Source organism: Leuciscus leuciscus, assembly GCF_965113295.1.
Source record: "Leuciscus leuciscus genome assembly, chromosome: 25".
In the NCBI taxonomy this organism is placed as follows: Eukaryota; Metazoa; Chordata; class Actinopteri; order Cypriniformes; family Leuciscidae; genus Leuciscus; species Leuciscus leuciscus.
This window is the reverse complement of record NC_138724.1, coordinates 25,473,582-25,493,607: the sequence shown is the minus strand read 5'-3', so window position 1 is coordinate 25,493,607 and position 20,026 is coordinate 25,473,582. Positions and strand designations below refer to the sequence as shown.

Sequence of the window (20,026 nt, the reverse complement as noted above, 5' to 3'; positions counted from 1 at the left end):
AATTAAAATTCTGCAATTTACTCACTATATATATTAAAAAAATACTATGAAAGTCAATGTGGTCCATCAACTGTTTGGTTACCGACTTTCTTCAAAATATCTTCTTTTGTGTTCAACAGATGAAAGAAACTCGTGAACATACACCTGGTTAAGAATCATTACATGACCTTTAATCTAGTAGTTAAAGGTTCAATTAAAACACTCAGTCAGTATATAGTTTTTCCCTTCCATTTAATAAACCTAAAACACATGGTTTTGATTTGGTTTTGCTTAAATGACATTGCAGTTTGGACAGCTCTACTTTGAGAATGAGAGACAGCTGATGCCTGTACAGTCTTTTCACATAATCCAAACGTACATGTGGAATAAGGCTCTTAAATTGCATATCAAAGCACTTCGCAAACTTATTGATAATCATAAGCTTGACATTACAGGTTAGTTTTTCCATTGACATAAGAAACAAGAAAAAAAAGAAGAAAAAAAAAGATAAAATTGGATATAAAAGAAAATATAATTTACATATATATTTGGGAGTAATAAGTAAGGACACAAAGCGTGGGTATAATAGAAAAATACAAATGGTCACATTTTGTGCCCAGAGAGGCAGGACTGCAGATCCTGGAATCATTGGTGTGTGTAGAGATGCTTCACTACAAGAAGATTCAATATGAATTCAGTAGCAAAGACACCTTTAACCCACAACAAAATAAAAAGCGATTCTAAATGCACTTTACAGGAGCTTTTAGATATTTTAAACAGGTTATTAGTACAATATTAACAGACAGAATTATTACAAAGTGTAAATGACTCGATGAAGCCATCTCACATTTGCACCACACTAATTAAAGACTATATCAATTGAGTAATTGTTGCATTATAGAGGATTACCGATCCACCCGGTTGATGTGAGAAGACTTTCCTCGTCCTGGCCCTCTAACCCATCATCTAATGGTTTCCCGCTCTTCAGATGCTACCGCAAATGTCCTACAAACTACAGAGACATTTTCCAAAGTTGACGCACAAAATACAGACAGGCAAAATATTGTCTATACATTTAGACAATAAATCTGCATTCAAATCCAGCGAATACATAAAAATCTATAGTGTGCAATGACTGGATCTCATAGGTCGAACGGAGTATAAAACTCAAAAATTTGAGTAGGACTAAATGAAGTTGAATAATTCAATGATTAGTTTATAAAAAAAAAAAATTAATTATGTTATTATTTACACACTATCATGTCATTTCAAACCGGTATGACTTTCTTTCTTCAACCATCATGGTACACAAAAGCAGCAGCATATTTACACCGCTCTTTTCCATATAACGTCTCCATTAAAGGGATGGCTTGGAGTAAAATCAACCTAGGGTCCTTTGCACAATGACCTCGAGCCAAACACCCCCCCAGAAGTCTTTTTTCCCTTGGTCGAAATTTATTAAAGTTAGAGCTTATTTAGGGATATCAGCCGAATGGCTTAATGCAGGCGCTAACGGATCCAAGGATGCATCTCATAAATTACCCCACTAATAATGCCCAGAATGGTACCAAACTTCTACAATAGTACAAATAGGTTCTGTACTAATAAAACGAGGCATTGGAAAGTTTGTAAATACATCAGGAGTTTATTTAAATAACACTTGCCTGACGGCTCATGCTACCGCTAACCTGGACGTCGACGTCACTTCAGTGATTTGGGAAAAGCACGTAAAAGTCCTGGCAGAGAGCGATGCATAAGGATGTAGTGTAACGACGCCCTGTTCCAGGAATACACTAATATTTTGTTGGTAATACCAGTTTGCAACAATTATTAGTTAACACTAAGTTGTTAACACTTCGGAAAAAAATTATAATTCGTCGTTACACTACATCCTTATGCATCGCTTTCTGCCAGGACTTTTACGTGCTTTTCCCAAATCACTGAAGTGACGTCGACGTCCGGGTTAGCGGTAGCATTAGCCGTCAGGCAACTGCAATAAGCCATTCGGCTGATCTCTCTAAATAAGCTGTAACTTTAATAATGTTCGACCAAGGGGAAAAAGGCTTCTGGAGGGACTGGGTGTTTGGCTCGAGGTCATGGTGCAAAGGAGCCTAGGTTGACTTTACTCCGAACCATCCGTTTAATGGAGACGGACGGTCAAGCTCCAAAACTAGCAATAAAAGAGCCATCAATTTATTCCATGTGACTACTTTCATTGTGTTATTTTGTACATTTTAGAGCTCAACAGCATCCACCATTATTCTCTTTCATTAAAGAGATAGTTCACCCTAAAATAAAAATTAAGGCATCATTTACCCACCCTGGTGTTGTTCTAATGTCATATGCTTTTCATTATTTTCGGACCACAAAAGGAGAATTGCCATTATATGAACGACCGCGAGCAGGTCATTTATTTATTTTTATTCTCGTTTTGTGGTCCAAAAAAGAAAGAAGGGCATATGACATTAGAACAACACCAGGGTGAGTAAATGATGCCCCGATTTTCATTTTTATGGTGAAGTATCTCTCGAAGAGCAGCTGGGACATTCTGCTGAAGTTGTACTTTTGTGTTGAAAAAAGCTTGTAAAATGGATTTGAAAAAACATGAGAGAGAGAGTAAATAAAGACATCATTTAAATTTTTGGGTGAAATAACCCTTAAAGACAGTCTGTTGGTCTGAGGCGTCACTGAATAGAAACGCCTACAGTGTGACAAAACGACACCAAATACCAGAAATTATACACTCGTTCCAACGTTTGTCCTGAATCACATTTGTGCACGGTTGATTTGAAGCTTCATGCGAAATTCACAGAGTAAACTGCACAAAATGCAGCACAACATTACATTAGACTACACTACAGCTGGATCACTGAACATTTAGACACCCCCTTCAAACAATCATTTATGGTTACTATTTATGCTGCCATTTTTTTTAATAGTGACAGATTAATCAAAAACCCAGTGATTTTGATTGGGAATTATTCTGTCTTTGAGTCGCTGATCAACCAAAAAAACGAGCCCTGTCTTATGATTGGATGAGAGCAGGCCTCGCCTCTTACTGATTGGCTAAGATTAGGCCTTTTCAGTCTCTGATTGGCTACGAGTGGGCCCTGCTGCTCACTGATTGGCTGAAAGCAGGCCCTGTCTCTGGGCGTTCTCTAGGATCGCGGTGTGGCAGAAATAGTACTGCTCGGGTGTTTGGATGCTGAAGGCACGCTGAGATCTCATTCGTCGGACCGTCTGGCAAATGTTAAGGGTCCCGACATCCTGCAGCTGGGACAGACAGATATCCAGCGCACAAAATGTACCTGCGGGAAGAAGAGGTCAGTCTGAAAATCCATAAAAAAAAAAAAGATAGTTCCCTCAAAAATGAAAATTCTGTCATTATTTATCAAACCGGTATGACTGACTTTCTTCTGTGGAACATGGAACATACCAAACAGGTTCTCATTGACTTCCATTGCATTTTTTTTTTGTCCACTAAATGGGAAACGAAACTGTTTGGTTTCAAACTTTCTTCAAAATATCTTATTTTATGTTCCACAGAAGAAAGTCAGTCATACAGGTTTGATAAATAATGACAGAATTTTCATTTTTGAGGGAACTATGGTTGCGTCTCAAATCACATAGTCTCTTGAGTAGGTACTTATTTTGAGTAAGTAATTACTTCACAACCACTAAAAAATTTTGTTGTATATAGTATGAATGTAATCTGGATGTATTACGTTTGCCATGTTGTCATCATCATGTGATTTACCAGAGTCAGTTGTAAATTCACTTCACTGTATCCTCTCCCGTGGCCTCATGGGATAGTAAAGTGTCCATCATATGCACACTTCAGAATCTCGCTGAAAGATTTACTTTTTTAAAGAGATATATATATATATATTTTTTTTTTACATCTGACATACTTCTATTGTCACATACTATACAGTAGGGAAGTATGTGATTTGAGATGCAGCCCATCCCTTTCAGTGCCTCATTAATATGTAGATATGTTTTTGTTATGCGTTTAATCACTGACCGGTCCTGCCGATGCCAGCGCTGCAGTGGACCACCATCGGCGGGCCGAGCGGATGACCTCTCCACTGTGAGCCGAAAGCCTGGACCGCCCACTGCTGCTGGTACTTCACGGCACCCAGGAAGTCAATCAGAGACAGTGCGGAGGACGGGACCCCGTAATCAGGCCAGCTGAGGAACTGAAAATGAGTCACCTGTCTCTGTTCAAACGTCTGGGGAAAAACAACAATAAAATAAGTTTAGAAACTGTTCCACTTTACTTATCTTCAAAGTCAGATTAACTGAACATTTATTATATGATTTCTCTGGCGATATACAGTACAGCGGAGCATTGTGAATATTGCCTTTTAACACAATTGTTTTGGTCATTAAGATTACTAAAGACTATTTATTTATTAGTATATATTTAGACTACCGTTCAAAAGTTTAGGGTCAGTAAGAGTTTTCTTTTATCTAGTATCTATCTATCTATCTATCTATCTATCTATCTATCTATCTATCTATCTATCTATCTATCTATCTATCTATCTATCTATCTATCTAGTATCTATCTATCTATCTATCTGTCTATCTGTCTGTCTGTCTATCTATCTAGTATCTCTCTATCTATCTATCTATCTAGTATCTATCTATCTATCTAGTATCTATCTGTCTGTCTATCTATCTATCTATCTATCTATCTATCTATCTATCTATCTATCTATCTATCTATCTATCTATCTGTCTGTCTATCTATCTATCTATCTATCTATCTAGTATCTATCTATCTATCTATCTATCTATCTATCTATCTATCTATCTATCTGTCTGTCTGTCTGTCTATCTGTCTGTCTATCTGTCTGTCTGTCTGTCTGTCTGTCTGTCTGTCTGTCTATCTATCTATGTCTGTCTATCTATCTATCTGTCTGTCTATCTATCTATCTATCTATCTGACTGTAAAGACATTTATAATGTTACAAAAGCTTTCTATTTCAAGCTAAATGCTGTTCTTTTGAACTTTCTATATACAGTGTGTGTGTGTATATATATATATATATAAAATTTGTATAAAATACATTATAATTGAATTTATCTGTATTATTTTAATTTTACATTCTTAATTATTTTAATTTATTTTAATGATTATATTGCCATTTGTTATTATGCATTGCTATAATGATGCATATAAATATTTAAATGTGTTTTTCTTGTTTTCATTTAATGGAAAAACAGTGTGGAAAACATGACTTGAAATTACATAACTCAATTTTTAACCAAATTTTTTATTTTTATTTTTTGAATCTAATTTGCAACAATAGGTATTTGGCCGAAATGATGCTTAAAAGTTATTTTACACCATTTCAGAGTAAATACATAGCTAAAACACCAACAAAATGGCAACAAATTTCAAAATATAATTTTTTTTGGTAGTATTGCCCAGCCCTACTATAGACTACATTATGAAAGGTGATTTGTGAAACTGGAATCATTATATAAATCATATATGAAATCATTATTACTGACTGGATGTTCATTGATCAGCTATTAGCTTTTAATGTGTTGCATGTGTGTTACCTCTGTGTTGTGCAGCTCAAGTGTGGTTTGGTTGTAATGCGCATGGTTGTCCACTCTGTGATTGACCACAGCGATGTGCCCGTACACCTCCTGACCGCCCTCCTCCTGGGGCCAGTACTGTCCACACTTCCTCCGGCCGCCCTCATCCGTCCTGCAAACACACATTCACACACGCATCTCTAAGCAGCATTTATTTTTAATCCGCTGTGACAAAGTCCATATGGCACAGCTCTAATCTGATCTCAGGACAGATCAGTTCTACAGAATCACTTCTGAAAGCATCAAAAAACAAAAGTAACAAGAGTCGGCTGAAATCTGATTGGCTGACTTCGACATATTTCTAGAAGTCAGGGTTCATTTTATCAGCCCACCATGCAACAAAGTTGTTTTTATGTTCCCAGACTGCAACAATGGAGGACAAATTAGTCATTGGATTTTCTCAAGATATTTCTAGAGTTTTGAAACATTTCATAGCAAGAAGATGTGAACTCATGAGCTCAACTGTACATTACATTTTGCTCTACAGTTAAATCTGAATTATGTGAAACATCGCATAAGAAGACATTGGCCACTTTATATATGTTGGTTAGAAAACCTCTTCCTGTCTGAGTGGGAGCTTTTTGGCCTGAATAAGTGGCAATTTGACTTTCTGGTGATAATAAAAAGTCTGGCTATGGAAGACTACACATCATTTCCTGCATATCGCTAAACTAGACTCTCTGGCTGCATCTGATAACGCATATACTTCCCTTCTATATAGTAGGCGAAAAACAGCCGGGAAGCACAATATATCAGCCACAATATCCGTATCGGCCGATATATGTTCATTTTTAATGTCGTCGTTATCGGCCGATGATAAGAAAAATTGGCCAGTTTATTAAAGCTGATAAATAATGGATTATTTTCTTCCGCTGAGACACTTCAGATGCGCACTGTTCGCCGTGATGGGTTTGAATCGCTTGAAATATGATTGGAATCACTTTGAAAAGGAAAATACATTTAAGTGAAACATGCAAGTCTGTCATATAGGCTTAATATAATTATAATGAGACCATGCTTGGGACATGGTGAGACTATTGTTTTTGTAATAAGGCTCTCAAAAATTCTATATTTTTTATTATTTAGATTTACCGGCCAATATATCGGTTATCGGCTTTCAAATATGAAGAATTATCAGTTATTGGTATCAGCCAACATTTTCATATCGATACATCCCTAAAAGACAGTCTGTGACAAAAGAAAGTGTGTCCAAATTCATTGTACTAATAAAACAGTGGGCAAAAGGTCCTCGGATGATCTTTACCATCCCATGAGTTCATACTTTTCAACCACTAAAAAATAACTTTCTGTATTGAAAATAAGTAACTACTCAAGACAGAGAGTACGTGATTCGGGACACAGCCTCTGTGACGTATTACCTTGTTGTCATGACAATGACAAGCACACTTTGCTCCCAAACCATTCTCCAGAAATCTCCATAGGTTTTCTCCAGTGGGCCTGGTAAGAAACAACAGAGGCATTAGATCCAGTGTAGGTTTAAAAATCGTTTCACTAAATCGAATTTATAAATTGTGTGATTATTTTCACCCTGAGTCCCAATATATGCATTTTTCTGTTTGTATCCATCCATGAAGCTGGCGTTTATGTAGTCCGATCTCTGTGGAGAGAAAACAAAAGATCAATGTCCAATCAGAATATGCACCACCATTCAAAATGGCTTTGAACATAAACATTGACATTTCCATGAGTGTTTTTGTAAGTGTAAGTAAGTGTTTTTGTTAAACTTTTATTCAGCAAAGAGAAATCAAAGACAGCAAAGACATTTATGATGTTACAAAAGATCTTTTGAAGTTTCTATTCATCAAAGAATATTGAGAAAAATATTAAGCGGCACAGCTGTGTTCAAGATTGATGATAATAATCAATAATCTTGAGCATCAAATCATCATATTAGAATGATTTCTGAAGGATCATGTGACACTGAAGACTGGAGTAATGATGCTGAAAATTCAGCTTTGATCACAGGAATAAATTACATTTTAAAGGGGTGGTATAATGCCATTTTCACAAGATGTAAAATAAGTCTCTGATGTCCCTAGAGTGTGTATGTTAAGTTTTAGCTCAAAATTCCCTACAGATATTCTTATATAGCATGTTAAAATTGTCTCTTTTTGAGGGTGAGCAAAAACGCACCGTTTTTGTGTGTCCCTTTAAATGCAAATGAGCTGCTGCTCTCAGCACAGGGGGCGGAGCTTCAAGAGCTCATGTCCTTTTACCTCACACAGACATGCACTGGAAATGTCAATGTTTATGTTCAAACCAGAGTCAGACAATGATGGAGAGACTCAAGAAGAAGTGACAACATGTAGAATGCAACAGGACGTTTCTGAATGGTTTGTTGATGAATTTATGTAGCTTATGTGTAGTTATCTTCTAGTCATTGATTAGCATATTCTGTCATGATAATCTATCAATCTTGTTCCCGGGGGCGGGGTTTATGTAAATTTTAGGGTTAGTGATAGTCCTTAATAGTCCTAAATAGTCCTTAAAAAGCGATTTCTTTAAAAGCAAATATCTCCCTTTGCTTTGAACTTTGAGCGCCGTAACTTTTGCAGATGTTTTTTATGCTCAAACACCAACATTACACACTAACTAAAGTTAGAAAAGTGAAATCATAATCAACCACCCCTTTAAATTGTAATAATATTTCACAATATTACTGTTGTTACTGTATTGTTGATCAAATAATTGCAGCCTTGATGAGCAGAAGACTTTCTCTAACACCGCTTGAACGTTAGTGCAGATCAGTTTTAGGAGGGTCTAAACTGAATGACATCAGACAGCACAAACCTCATTTCTCCTCGCTTTGAGTCGCACGCGAGTCTGATCGAGACACAGCACGTCGCCATAGCGGTTCCGCTCCTGGTTGTGAGGAGCCCTGCAAAAGATCAACGACTATGTGAAATCAAATTATTGTGCAGAAAATGATCAGTGCATGTTATTCTGAGGAACTTTTCAAATAATAGAACTTTCTTTTCTGCTGATATAATCATATAGTCTTGATTTTGGCCTCGACTGCACAATCCCAGTGAATAAAATCAAGTCCCACCCAAGGGTTACTATCGTTTACTAAAAGTATTTAAAACATTTTGGTTAATTGAAATAAAGCAGACATAAAATAAAATAGAAACGTTAGATGAAAATAGAAATGTTGCTTATAAATAACTGAAATAAGTCTTAAGTTTCTTAAACTTAAATAGTCATATTTAAAAAGAACAAAAAAATAATAAAGTTACTAAGAAAGTTAAAGTCTTATTTTGCCAAGTAAGATGTAAAAAGATGTTGATCCCAGAACAACATTCCTGTCCAAAAACGTCACATCTGAAATCACAAACTTCCCTACTGTATAATATACTGTATACTGTACATAACCTTTGCTGTAAGCTTAAACTTGACAACTCTAAACCAATCCCTCAAATCTGATTGGTTGATTGGAAACCTCACACGTTCACCATCCACACTCACAGCGCACAGGTGAAGGTTCCAGACGGCTGCTCTCTGCGCAGCTCCTCGTACTCCAGGTAGATCCCGCTGCGCTGGGCCCGGTTCAGGTTCGCCATGAGCTCAGCCAGACTCATGGCCTCAGCTCCAGGCGTGTGTATGGACGTGTTCTCCAGCGGGATCCCAACCAGCTCATCAACGGGATCCACACGTCCGTTCTGCTCGGACAGCAGCTGCATGTTCCAGCTGTGCACGTCCAGAGGCAAGCAGCCGCCCAGGTGCTCAGGCAAACAGTCTCTGGGCAGATGCTGGCGCAGGTCGGCCATCTTCACCATCTGAACCTGAGAACAGGTGAAGATTGTTTCATGTTTAGAAACACTGAAACATACAAATAATTGCACTACTGCGAGAAAAGTGGGGCACACAGATAGACCAGTTGGTTAATCAGTCTAACCAGGTCTAACCAGTATGACCAAGATAGTCTGACAGGCCAACCTCCACTGGTTTTGATTTAAACCAGCTATTGCCATGTAAAACTTTGTGGAATCTCAATATTTTGTATAGCATGACAAAACTAAACACATTATATTGTAATACTTAATATTAAATGTAATATTTATCATTTAATATTATATTTACTTTCCATTTGGGGTCTATAGAAGCTTGTTTCTGCAAGGGAATAAAAAAATAAAGGTAATTGTGGGCTTTTTTTCTCGCAATTCCGAGTTTACATCTCAAAATTCTGAGAAAAATGTCAGATTTGCAGGATATAAACTCACAATCGCAAGAAAAAAGTCAGAATTGTGAGCTGACTTTTTTTTTCCTCAGAATTGCGCAATTCTGACTTTATAGTTCACAATTACGAGGTGGATATCACAATTCTGAGGAAAAAAGTCTGAATTGCAAGATTTAAACTCGCAATTGAAGGAAAAACTTTCCGAATTGTGAGTTTACTTCTCAAAAATCGACATTCAGACTTTTTTTTCCCCTCAGAATTGTGAGAAATAAATTCAGAATTGCGAGTTATAAAGTCCTGACTTTAGTTTTATATCCTGCATATCTGACCTATTTTCTCAGAATTGTTTGATATAAACTTGCAATTCTAAGAAAAAAGTCAGAATTGTGAGATAAAAAGTCGCAATTACCTTTATTTTATTTTATTCCTTGGTGGAAAGAAGCTTCCATAGGGGTCACAGAGATATAAAGCACAGCAAGATAAACTGTTAGTAAATATGTGTGTGTGTGTGTGTGTGTGTGTACTAACCCGTTCTCTGAGCTTCTCCTTCAGTAAGAGACTCAGTAAGTTATACGGGACCCTGAACCACACAGGAGCGCCGACGATGAGCACTTTCTTCAGCCGTGCTGGGAACGCACCCTGAAAACAATAGCGGAAGAACACAATTTTTCTGATTTATTCTGACATCTAAACCCCCCAAAAAACCGGCACACACTCCAATGCCTGTACTCATAGCTCTGAACATGAATGGATGGCCATCAGAAACAGGAAATCCACAGCTAGACAAAACACAGAAACTCACCTTGAGCAAATTGAGGATCTTTTTGCTCAGGTCCAGTTCAAAGTTAGTGTAGTTGGATCCAGCCATGTCATAAATGAAAACCAGTCCATTTCTCTGAGTCTCAAAACTACAGGAAAGAAAGAGAGAATTATAACTTTGCAACTTAAAATATGTGGTTTCATTAAATGTCATCTCAAAGATTAATGAAGTGTATAAAGTGCCTACACTAGCATTCAAAAGTTTGTGATTGGTAAGATTTTTTTTAATGTTTTTGCAAGAAGTCTCTGATGTTCAACAAGGATGATTTTATTTGAACAGAAACACAGTAAAAAAAAAAAACAGTAAAATTGTGAAATATTATTACAATTCAAAATAACCGTTTTCTCTTTTAATATATATTTAAAATGTAATTTATTCCTGTGATGCAAAGCTGAATAATGATACTTCAGAAATCATTTTAATATGCTGATTTGCAGCTCAATAAACATTTATTACTATTATCAGTGTTGAAAACAGTTGTGCTGCTTCATATTTTTGTGGAAACCGTGAACATTTTGGGTCAACTGAACATCCTTCAGTTCTCTAATAGTCTTTCGCACGCTCTACCTCTCCACAGCTCGGTCCAGTAGGTAGAACAGCGCCTGAAGAACCACATGGTTCCCTGTTTTACTGGGATGGTGCAGTTTAGCCGTGTAGAGGGCGATGGATGCCCCAGTTGGGTCCCGGACACCCTGATACCAGAAAACAATGGAAAAAACATCTTAAAATGTCATCATGTTTTCCTGTTTATATGTTCAGAGTCAACTCGTCTTGAACACACACTTTACTCTGTACGGCACACTAAATGTTGAAACAGGATGCAGTGATAAATTAACAGAATTGTTGTCACACAACCTCAATTCATTGCATATTTAATTAATTAATTTAGAATTCAGAAATAAATACTATAGATGAAAAAAATGTTATCCAAATTTGTGCAAATTCTGAATAAAAAAATTTATATTGATAAAATATATAAATAAAAAAAACAAATTAATTAATATATGAATAATATATATAATATAATGAAAGAATAAATAAACAAATAGCTGTATGCTCTTTCAAATAAATATTGTAGTTTTAAATGTTTAGTCGAACTTTGTGCAAATTCTGAATTAAAATAAAATATATAATAATGATAAAATAATACTAAATATAATTTTTTTTAAACAAATACATATATAAATAAATATACAAACAAAGTAGTATGCTCTGTCAAATAAATATGGTAGTTTTACATTTTTTTATTTAACTGCAAATTCTGAATAAAAAAAAGATGATAAAATAATATGTAAATTTTTTTAAATATATAAAAAATGTAAATAAATAAAACAAACAAACATATGATAGTGTGCTCTTTCAAATAAAAATGGTAGTTTTACATTTTTAAATCAACTTTGTGCAAATTATGAATTAAAAAAATATAATGATTATAAAATAAATTATACTAAAATGTGAAAAATAAAATAGGGTCAAGACATCTCAGGGCTGAGTATCTCGAAAGCATTGTAACCCCAAGTATATCGTAGAACTATTGACTACGATCAACTTAGCTCAAGCTTTCGAGAAACGCAGTCCTGCCAGTTGCTTTTCCAAACATCCTTTAGTGAAACTGAGGAGTAGTTTTAAATGTGTCCACATGGGGGCAGAATAGAGCGTCTCACTGAGCTCTGAACAATGACTCACTCCGACCTTTCTCTTCCATTCATTAAGACACTAAATCTGGTTTATTCGCTTTCAGCCAACCCATTTCCGAATGTGCCAGCACACAGCTTTACCATTTATTAAATATTTATGTCAATAATGTATTTCCAATGATCCGATGATGACTCATGAGAAACGCGGGACTCGTGTGCGTCTCTCTGGGTTATAAATACTGATGTCAGGATGTGAGGAGAGGAGACAAGAGAATGAGGAGGATCAATGAAGGTATCGGATGAACCAAAGGGATCCTGCCTCCGCAGCGTCCAATCACGTGTCGGGACACAGACTCATCTGACCAATAGCAGAGCAGCACCAGGCAAAATTAGCTAACGAATACATTTCCACTGATTCTATATTGACCTGGTTATAATAACGAGGCTTAAAGCTGAAGTGAAACCGCATCAGTGACTTGTCAGCTGTAATCATTGGAGTGGAAATGAAACTTGGCACAGTATTTTTTTCATTTGTGAACCAGTAACCTCATTTCCGAGATTAAAGAGAGCATAAACAGCCCTTTTGAGGAAACGGCCCTGATGTGAACTTACCAACACGGTGAACTTCCCGCTCAACAGCTCAGAGCGTAGCGGCTCCTCGTGCGGCTGCAGTTTGACGATGCCCTCCCTCAGCCGTGTCTCCTGTCAGAGAAACACAGAGATTTCACTCTTAACCTACACGTTTATTTTGTGACAATGACCAACTGAATATACATTACCCTTTATTAATTACTTGTCTACTTTATATTACTTTACTTTTTTATTTTTATTTGAGTGCCATCTCCAATTCATCTGCACTATGATTATTTTATTTTATTTTTGGGTTCCCACAATTGACTAATGAATTTCCATACATTTTACAGTCATTTGAAATAAACTGCTTATTAATAAATAGTTACATTTTATAGTATATATAGTTCAGTCATAAAACTCTAGTCTAGAGGGCGCAGGCTGATCGGTCCTTTACATGCAATCTGTAAGCAATCACATCATTACCGCATGGTGCAAGCTGATTGGCTGCTCCTGCCAATAAGCCAATGGGATTGCTGCTCAACATTTAAATAGTCTGTTTTAGTGTTTGCTGTAAGCTAGTCAGTTCCTCTGAAAGCCTCTACCTCCCCCAGCTCCACCTGCCTAGATCTGCTATAGGATTTATGCAGCAGCAACATATCTTACAACATGCCCACAGCAGCGAGTCTGTGTATTTAATAACAGTAGCAAATGCATAACATGCTAAAACTATTCCGAGAGTTGTCATACTTTAAATATATATTATTATGATCATATTAACATTGACTCACCCTGTAGCTGTGGAAAAGCTCGATTGCTCGGAGGACATCAAACTTGCGGGCCATTAGAAACTTCACAGCTACGTCCCAGGACAATGGTGAGACGCCATGTTGGGACGTCCATTTGTTGATCTCTTCCAAAAACTGCTTAGTGGCCTGAGAAAGAAAGAGAACGTCTCATTTTAGACCGTATCAAATTCAAGTCTACTATGGTACATTTTGGTCAGTTGTTCATTTCCCACAATGCCCCACATGTGCACGTCAGGGACCTTCGAGTAAGGATTACGTCTGAGATTTACAGACAAAACTCTACGTTCTCAGTCAGTTCCGGACAACTATAAACACTCACATGCAAACAAGACCATAAGCAGAGAGAGAGAGAGAGAGAGAGAGAGAGGCAGGAGACGTGGAAAAAAACAAAAACAGAATGATGTTTGGAAGTGGAAACCACAGATGATCCAGATGGGAGAACCAAGAGGCTTTGGTCATCTGATATCAAACACAGTGATTAAAATCAACTGCATCAAGACTCTCTGAAGAAGAAACATTATACAAATGACTTTACAGCAACTTCAGATTCTCAATGCATTCTGGGAGATTATATCTACACTTGACTATCACATGGGCTCTAGTGTCTTCACTCCAATTGGTAAAAAAAATAAAAATAAAAAAAAATAACAAAATTGTGCATAACTGAACAAGCCAATCGAGTGAATAATTAAACTTAAGGCTAATACTAGTGCACTACATTATGTCCAGCTCTCATTAACAGGATATTTTCCCAACATACTGGACTGACTTCAGCTATAGACGTCTGAAACTATTACTCAGAAATCTGTGCAAATGCCGTTCATTTGACCTGAAAGCCACATGTAACACAAAAAAAATAAGCTCTGTGCCTCTCCAGAGGATCCAGTCCACCCACTTGCACAACACTGTATCCTTAAAAGGACAGATAAGCAGCAAATCCAGGCAGACAGCCCTGAATCTTGCAGAAATTCACCCTGAGACGAACCGTGCATTTTCACAGGCCGCACTTCAATCCAGAGAGTTTCAGCTCAGGGTCCATAACTGAACTCTGAACATACTCACACATATTAAAGGGTGGGGACTGGGGACTCATCCAACCATCGCAAATGGCTGCAAAAAGTCACTGATGCTTGATAGGGGCGTGTAAACTTTTGAACAGGATAATTGGTGTATATTTTTTGGCATATATAAGTTATTTTGGCATATATGTGAATTTAAATATAAAAAATAAAACCAATATTACTGAAAAAACAGCAAAAACTACTACAAATAATCTAACAAACTAAACTAATATAAGGTAGGGGTGTAACAATATATCGCGTCACAATATATCGCAATACAGAAATGCAACAATATGTATCGTGGATAGTGACAATATGTATCGTGGATAGTGACAATATGTATTGTGGATAGTGATAGTTCACCCAAAATGAAAATTACTGTGTGTGAAAAAATTTAAGTTTACAGAGTTTTAATGTCAGTACTACATTAAACTACTATATATAAATGTTGAATATTATTGTATAATAATGCAATGGGGGAATATTTGTGGGTCCTGATAATGCCAAATTACATTATTATACATTATAATGCAAAAAAGTCTTATGTTACCAGTAAAAAGTGGCCTACATTATTTTAAATATATCTAGTCAGTTAATCATTTTAATCAACAGGTCATTTTTTGTTAAACTTTTACAATATGTCTTGGAGTATCACAATAATATCGTATCGTGTGTTCGGTATCGTGATATGTATCGAATTGTGACATGAGGGTATCGTTACACCCCTAATATAAGGTAATAAATAAAAAAAAATAAAAAAATATACATATAATAATAAAAAATAATAAAAAATATATATATATATAACAAATTTTTTTTTAAATCTAGTATTGCCCTATAAACATATATTATGAATAATTTTAATGTTATTTTATTAATTTTTAAACATATTTAACAAAAAAAATTCAATCTAATGTTTTTTATTCGAACACTGATAATGTAGTCTTCTCGGGGTACAAAGTATAAAACACTTTTTAACTTAAAATGTTTTTAAATAATCTTACAAAAGGATGTTTTTTTCGAATACATCCCATAAATCCTATAAAATATGTTTTATCCTATGATAATTACCATCATTACTATTATTATTACATATTGTATACTTTTTAAAAGGCAGTATTAGAATGTTTTTAATATAGCCTATGTTTGAACATATAAGAATGTAAATGTGTCCCTTGCTTTGGATAAAAGCGTCTCCCAAATGCATAAATGTAAATGTTTAATATTTATTTTAATTTTTTTCAAGTGAAACGTTTTCCAGATTCTGTAAGTGTTAGTTTCAGGCCTAACACATGTCAGCATCATCACTCCTCTCTATTTTGGCATCAAAGAGCTCTGAGCAGGAAGAAACACACGTCGTGAACTGAACCCAGCTCTTTCTCTCAGCTTCTCCCGTGGAAATGCTTTTAGCAGCTCACGTCCCCCAGGGGCCCGCAGCCAGTCCCACATCTAATTACTCTCTCACATTCGTCCAGCCCACGTCCCCGCGCTGCTGTCTCCGAGAGGGGCCCCGAGACGAGACCCCAGAGTGCCGTTCACTCACTCAGCCGTGATTCCTTAGCATTCGCACAGGCAGAGACGGGCGATAAGACACTGACTGCTGACCGGCGGACGGACGGATGAATGAATGGACGGATGAACGGACGACTGGGGGCTTATTTAAATGAGATTCCACAGCAGGATGGAGGAGACAAGAGGGGCCTTGTTAAAGAAATCAACCCACACACACTTTCCCCATTTATTAAAACAGGTTACTGAGGCTTTAGACAAGACATTTTAGTACAAACAAAACTATTCAAAGGTTTGCAAAACATTTGTGTGTATTGCACGACTTAAAACAACACACACTGCCGCTGAAAGTGACCTATAAATAACAAGCAGACTTATATAATGATCATTTCCTGTTTTAGTCTGTGTATAGTGTACTCTCCCACCAAACTGCTTCACACACACACACTTCAATATTTCGATTCAAGTATTTTTATTAAATATATTTTAGCACAAAAAAAAGCAACGACACCAAACATTTGACTTATTAAAATGCAAAGAAAAAGCTAAAAAAAAAAAAAAGGTGAATACATGAAAACTGCAAATAAAGAGTTATAAAATAAAATAAAAAGCAAATAATAAAAAGGTGGAAATAAAGCTAAAGTTAGCAGTTTTCAGTGAGGGATTGAGCATTAGCTTACAGGTTTTATCATTTAAAAATCTGACGTTAATCAAATTCTGTTATGTTATTAAACAGGAAAGTATTTTTAAAGTGAGAAAAACTAATAGTCTAATGCTACTAAAGCATCACAGTATTCATCAAATTCATTGTTAATAATACTTGGAAGTTTTTGTGGCTGTTTTCTCATAAAAATTGTGTCACTTCCTGGAAGGATGACATCATTAAGGAACTGGCTTTTGTTAGTGAAAGGGATATAAGTGTTACTGAGGACACAGTAAAGACCAATACAATTATTACAAATTTAAATAATATTCCTAAGAAAACATGTTTAGTTAAAAAAAAACTAGTCATAAAAAATATGTCTATTTAAAATGTATATATGTAAATATGTATATTAATATATAAAATAATATATTTTTTGTGTTGCATCCTTTTTGAAGCTTGAAAGCTCCGGCCCCCATATAATGCTATTAAACGAAATAAGTGACCAGAACATTACTCAAAACATTAAATGTAATTTTTTTGTTTGTTCAAAATTAGCAGAATTTAAATAATGATTAAATACATTATCAATCTTTCCTCCAAAACATGTTTTCGTCTTACCCTGATTCACTATGGTTAGCCTATTATACATAAGTGTTTATATTTTAGAGCAAACGCCGAACAGAGGAGAGTTTGCAGGCTAGAGAACACGAGCTTGTAATAAAACAAGAATCAACATTGCCTTGGCTTTTCTGAGATGTTGAGAACTGAGGGATTAGAAATGTTGGATTTGAAATGATGGTGTTTTTATTACTCAGTGGGTTAGTAAGATATGTTATTGAACAGATAAATATGTAGCCTAGCTCTCTAACAGAGTTCACTGTTAAAGCATTATCGATTATGAAGGGTCATTTCATTATAGTTGTAGCGCTGTAATTTATTTTTAAGGAAGTACCGTGTCTATTAATGGGTAAAGCTACAGTAACGTCTTCAGCTAGACAGATTGACATCCTTTCCATCAAAACTTTAGATCTCTAAAGGTTAGTGTCACACGAGTGTCCGTAGTCACGCAGAACCGAAGCACAACCGAAACATTGTTCTTCCGTCACATAGCATACCTTTAAATACAAATATTGTCTGAATGACATGGGGGTGGGTAAATTAAGAAAATGTGCATTAGTGGAAGGTAGATGAAACTAAACGACAACGATTCTGAAAGCTGCTTTTTGACCGGCCTCGATTTTTGAGTTGGAGAATGTTTTTCTTGAAGTTTTGAGACTTCTTTTCATTTAGGGTCATGAAAGATGCCTGCAAAGTGACGACACTAATGTGTCATGAAATGTGCGTATGAAAATTAATATAATTTAATGGTTGAAGGACGCTGTATAGACCCAAAGAATGAATGTTAAAGGTTGTTTTTATTGTGTGATTTTTGGTGAACTGTAGTGAATCCAATTAGGGTAAATTTGACCTGCATCATTAAAATTGTACCCAGAATTGAATCCCATTACAGTAATTAACACAACTCTGGTAACTCTATGGTACTTTGGTCTGACTCTGAACTATGATTACCATGGTAAACCATTAAGGGTGTTATAGTCCAGGGTAAATTAAATGCCATGCACCACAAATAATGATCAACCTGGTCCGTGGACACCCCTCATAAAATTTAAGGTCGCTATATTTTCATGCATAAAGACACAATTTATACTGTGATAGTAAATTAGTATTTTGAAAATATTTTGTTTCTTGTATGTTGTATTTTTATTTTTATTCACTGCTTATCTTTTCCCGGACCCCCTTACACTCCCCTGCGGGCCCCGAGGGTCCCCGGACCCCAGTTTGAAACCCCCCCTGGTCAGTGTCTCCGGGTTGCTTAGCAACAGAACCGCTGGGACAGAGAATCAGCGTTAACCGGATCGTGATGGTATTTCATACCTGCTCCTCCTCGGCGCTCAGACGGCTGGCCATCCTCCCCTCTCCTCTTCACCCCGCTGGAGGCTCTTATTAAAGCTCGGACAGCTGTTTAGATCGGACAGTGGAGATCAGACTGGGCTTTTTTAGGCCCGTTAGCACTGCTCAGGCTAACAACCGCAGCAGCAGCGCGAGACTCGCGCCGTTTACAGCTCGAGAGACAGCGCGCGCGGCCCACCACTTCAGCACGGCACGCGACACAACCAATTCATGATCCGGTCCGGGTTCGGCTGGATCCACATATATAGGCTTTATATATTTACACACACACACACTAAAGGTGTTGCAGCGGAGCTTCGGTCCGCCCGCCTGTGTGACGAAGGGAGAAATTCATCACGGTACTCCGTCGAAACTCGTCGAAGGCCGGTTAGTTTGTTTGGAGAAACGAATTTATATGAATCGATCAGCTCTGCTGCATCCGGCCGCTTTTAGACGCTAAAATGCTAGGAGGCGAATGAAGATCAGACGCTCCTGAAAAGCAGCAGCAGTAGTGAAAGATGAAAGATGACACTCCCCCTGCTGGCCACAATGAAGAACTGCGAGCTGGACGACGCTCCTCCTCTCCATTCATAAAAATCTTGGAATGTCCGATTCATTGTAGCGAGTCGGTTTGTTTGGACAGCTCTTTTCAGTTCACTCACGGCTCTGAGTGCATTGATTCAATAACGGATTCATTCTTATGTATTCCCCATAGATAGGGTATTCTCAGGGGTTCCTGTGTGAGGCATATTACGTGTTGTTTTTTGTAGTGAAATAATTAATACAATTATCAGTATGGTGTAGGTTTAGCTGTATTAAATGTGTCGAATCAATTATTGCGTGTTTATGATTCAAAGTGTGCCGAGTGATTTGTGAATCATTTTCAAATGTTCGCGAATCGGATTCATTCACAGAAACACGCATTTACTTAGTTCTGTAAATGAGTGCATATGCTTCTAATGTTTCCATAACTAACTAACTAACTTACTAAAAGTACAGCTAAATATAGATCAGAGCAGTGTTTGATGTCAGTATGTTTCCATTCTGTTACAGATGTCATTGTGGGTTACTAAAAGGCACAAGGGCATGAAGATCTCACTGTTTAAACCTGACGCAAGAAAACCTGCCAAGAAACTGAGCCGATAAAACAACAAAGAGCTTCCTGTGGGCGGGTTTCCATGGGCTAGAATGACTGACAGGACAGCATGATGTCATCATGCTGGAAAGATGTGCA

At 36.7% G+C, this 20,026-nt stretch overlaps 1 protein-coding gene across 1 annotated transcript; it reads right to left on the bottom strand.

Annotated features, from left to right (window-relative positions):
- Positions 1 to 217: 217 nt before the first annotated feature.
- ptpn9a (protein tyrosine phosphatase non-receptor type 9a) lies at positions 218 to 19,332 on the bottom strand. Its single transcript, XM_082160099.1, has 13 exons — positions 18,778 to 19,332; positions 13,609 to 13,752; positions 12,860 to 12,949; positions 11,178 to 11,302; positions 10,593 to 10,698; positions 10,319 to 10,429; positions 9,079 to 9,395; positions 8,404 to 8,491; positions 7,141 to 7,210; positions 6,972 to 7,050; positions 5,554 to 5,704; positions 4,004 to 4,211; positions 218 to 3,287 (listed from the first exon to the last, which is right to left on the bottom strand). The coding sequence occupies exons 1-13, from the start codon at positions 18,808 to 18,810 to the stop codon at positions 3,097 to 3,099; spliced, it is 1,713 nt and encodes a 570-aa protein (XP_082016225.1). The 5' UTR covers positions 18,811 to 19,332; the 3' UTR covers positions 218 to 3,096.
- Positions 19,333 to 20,026: the final 694 nt, after the last annotated feature.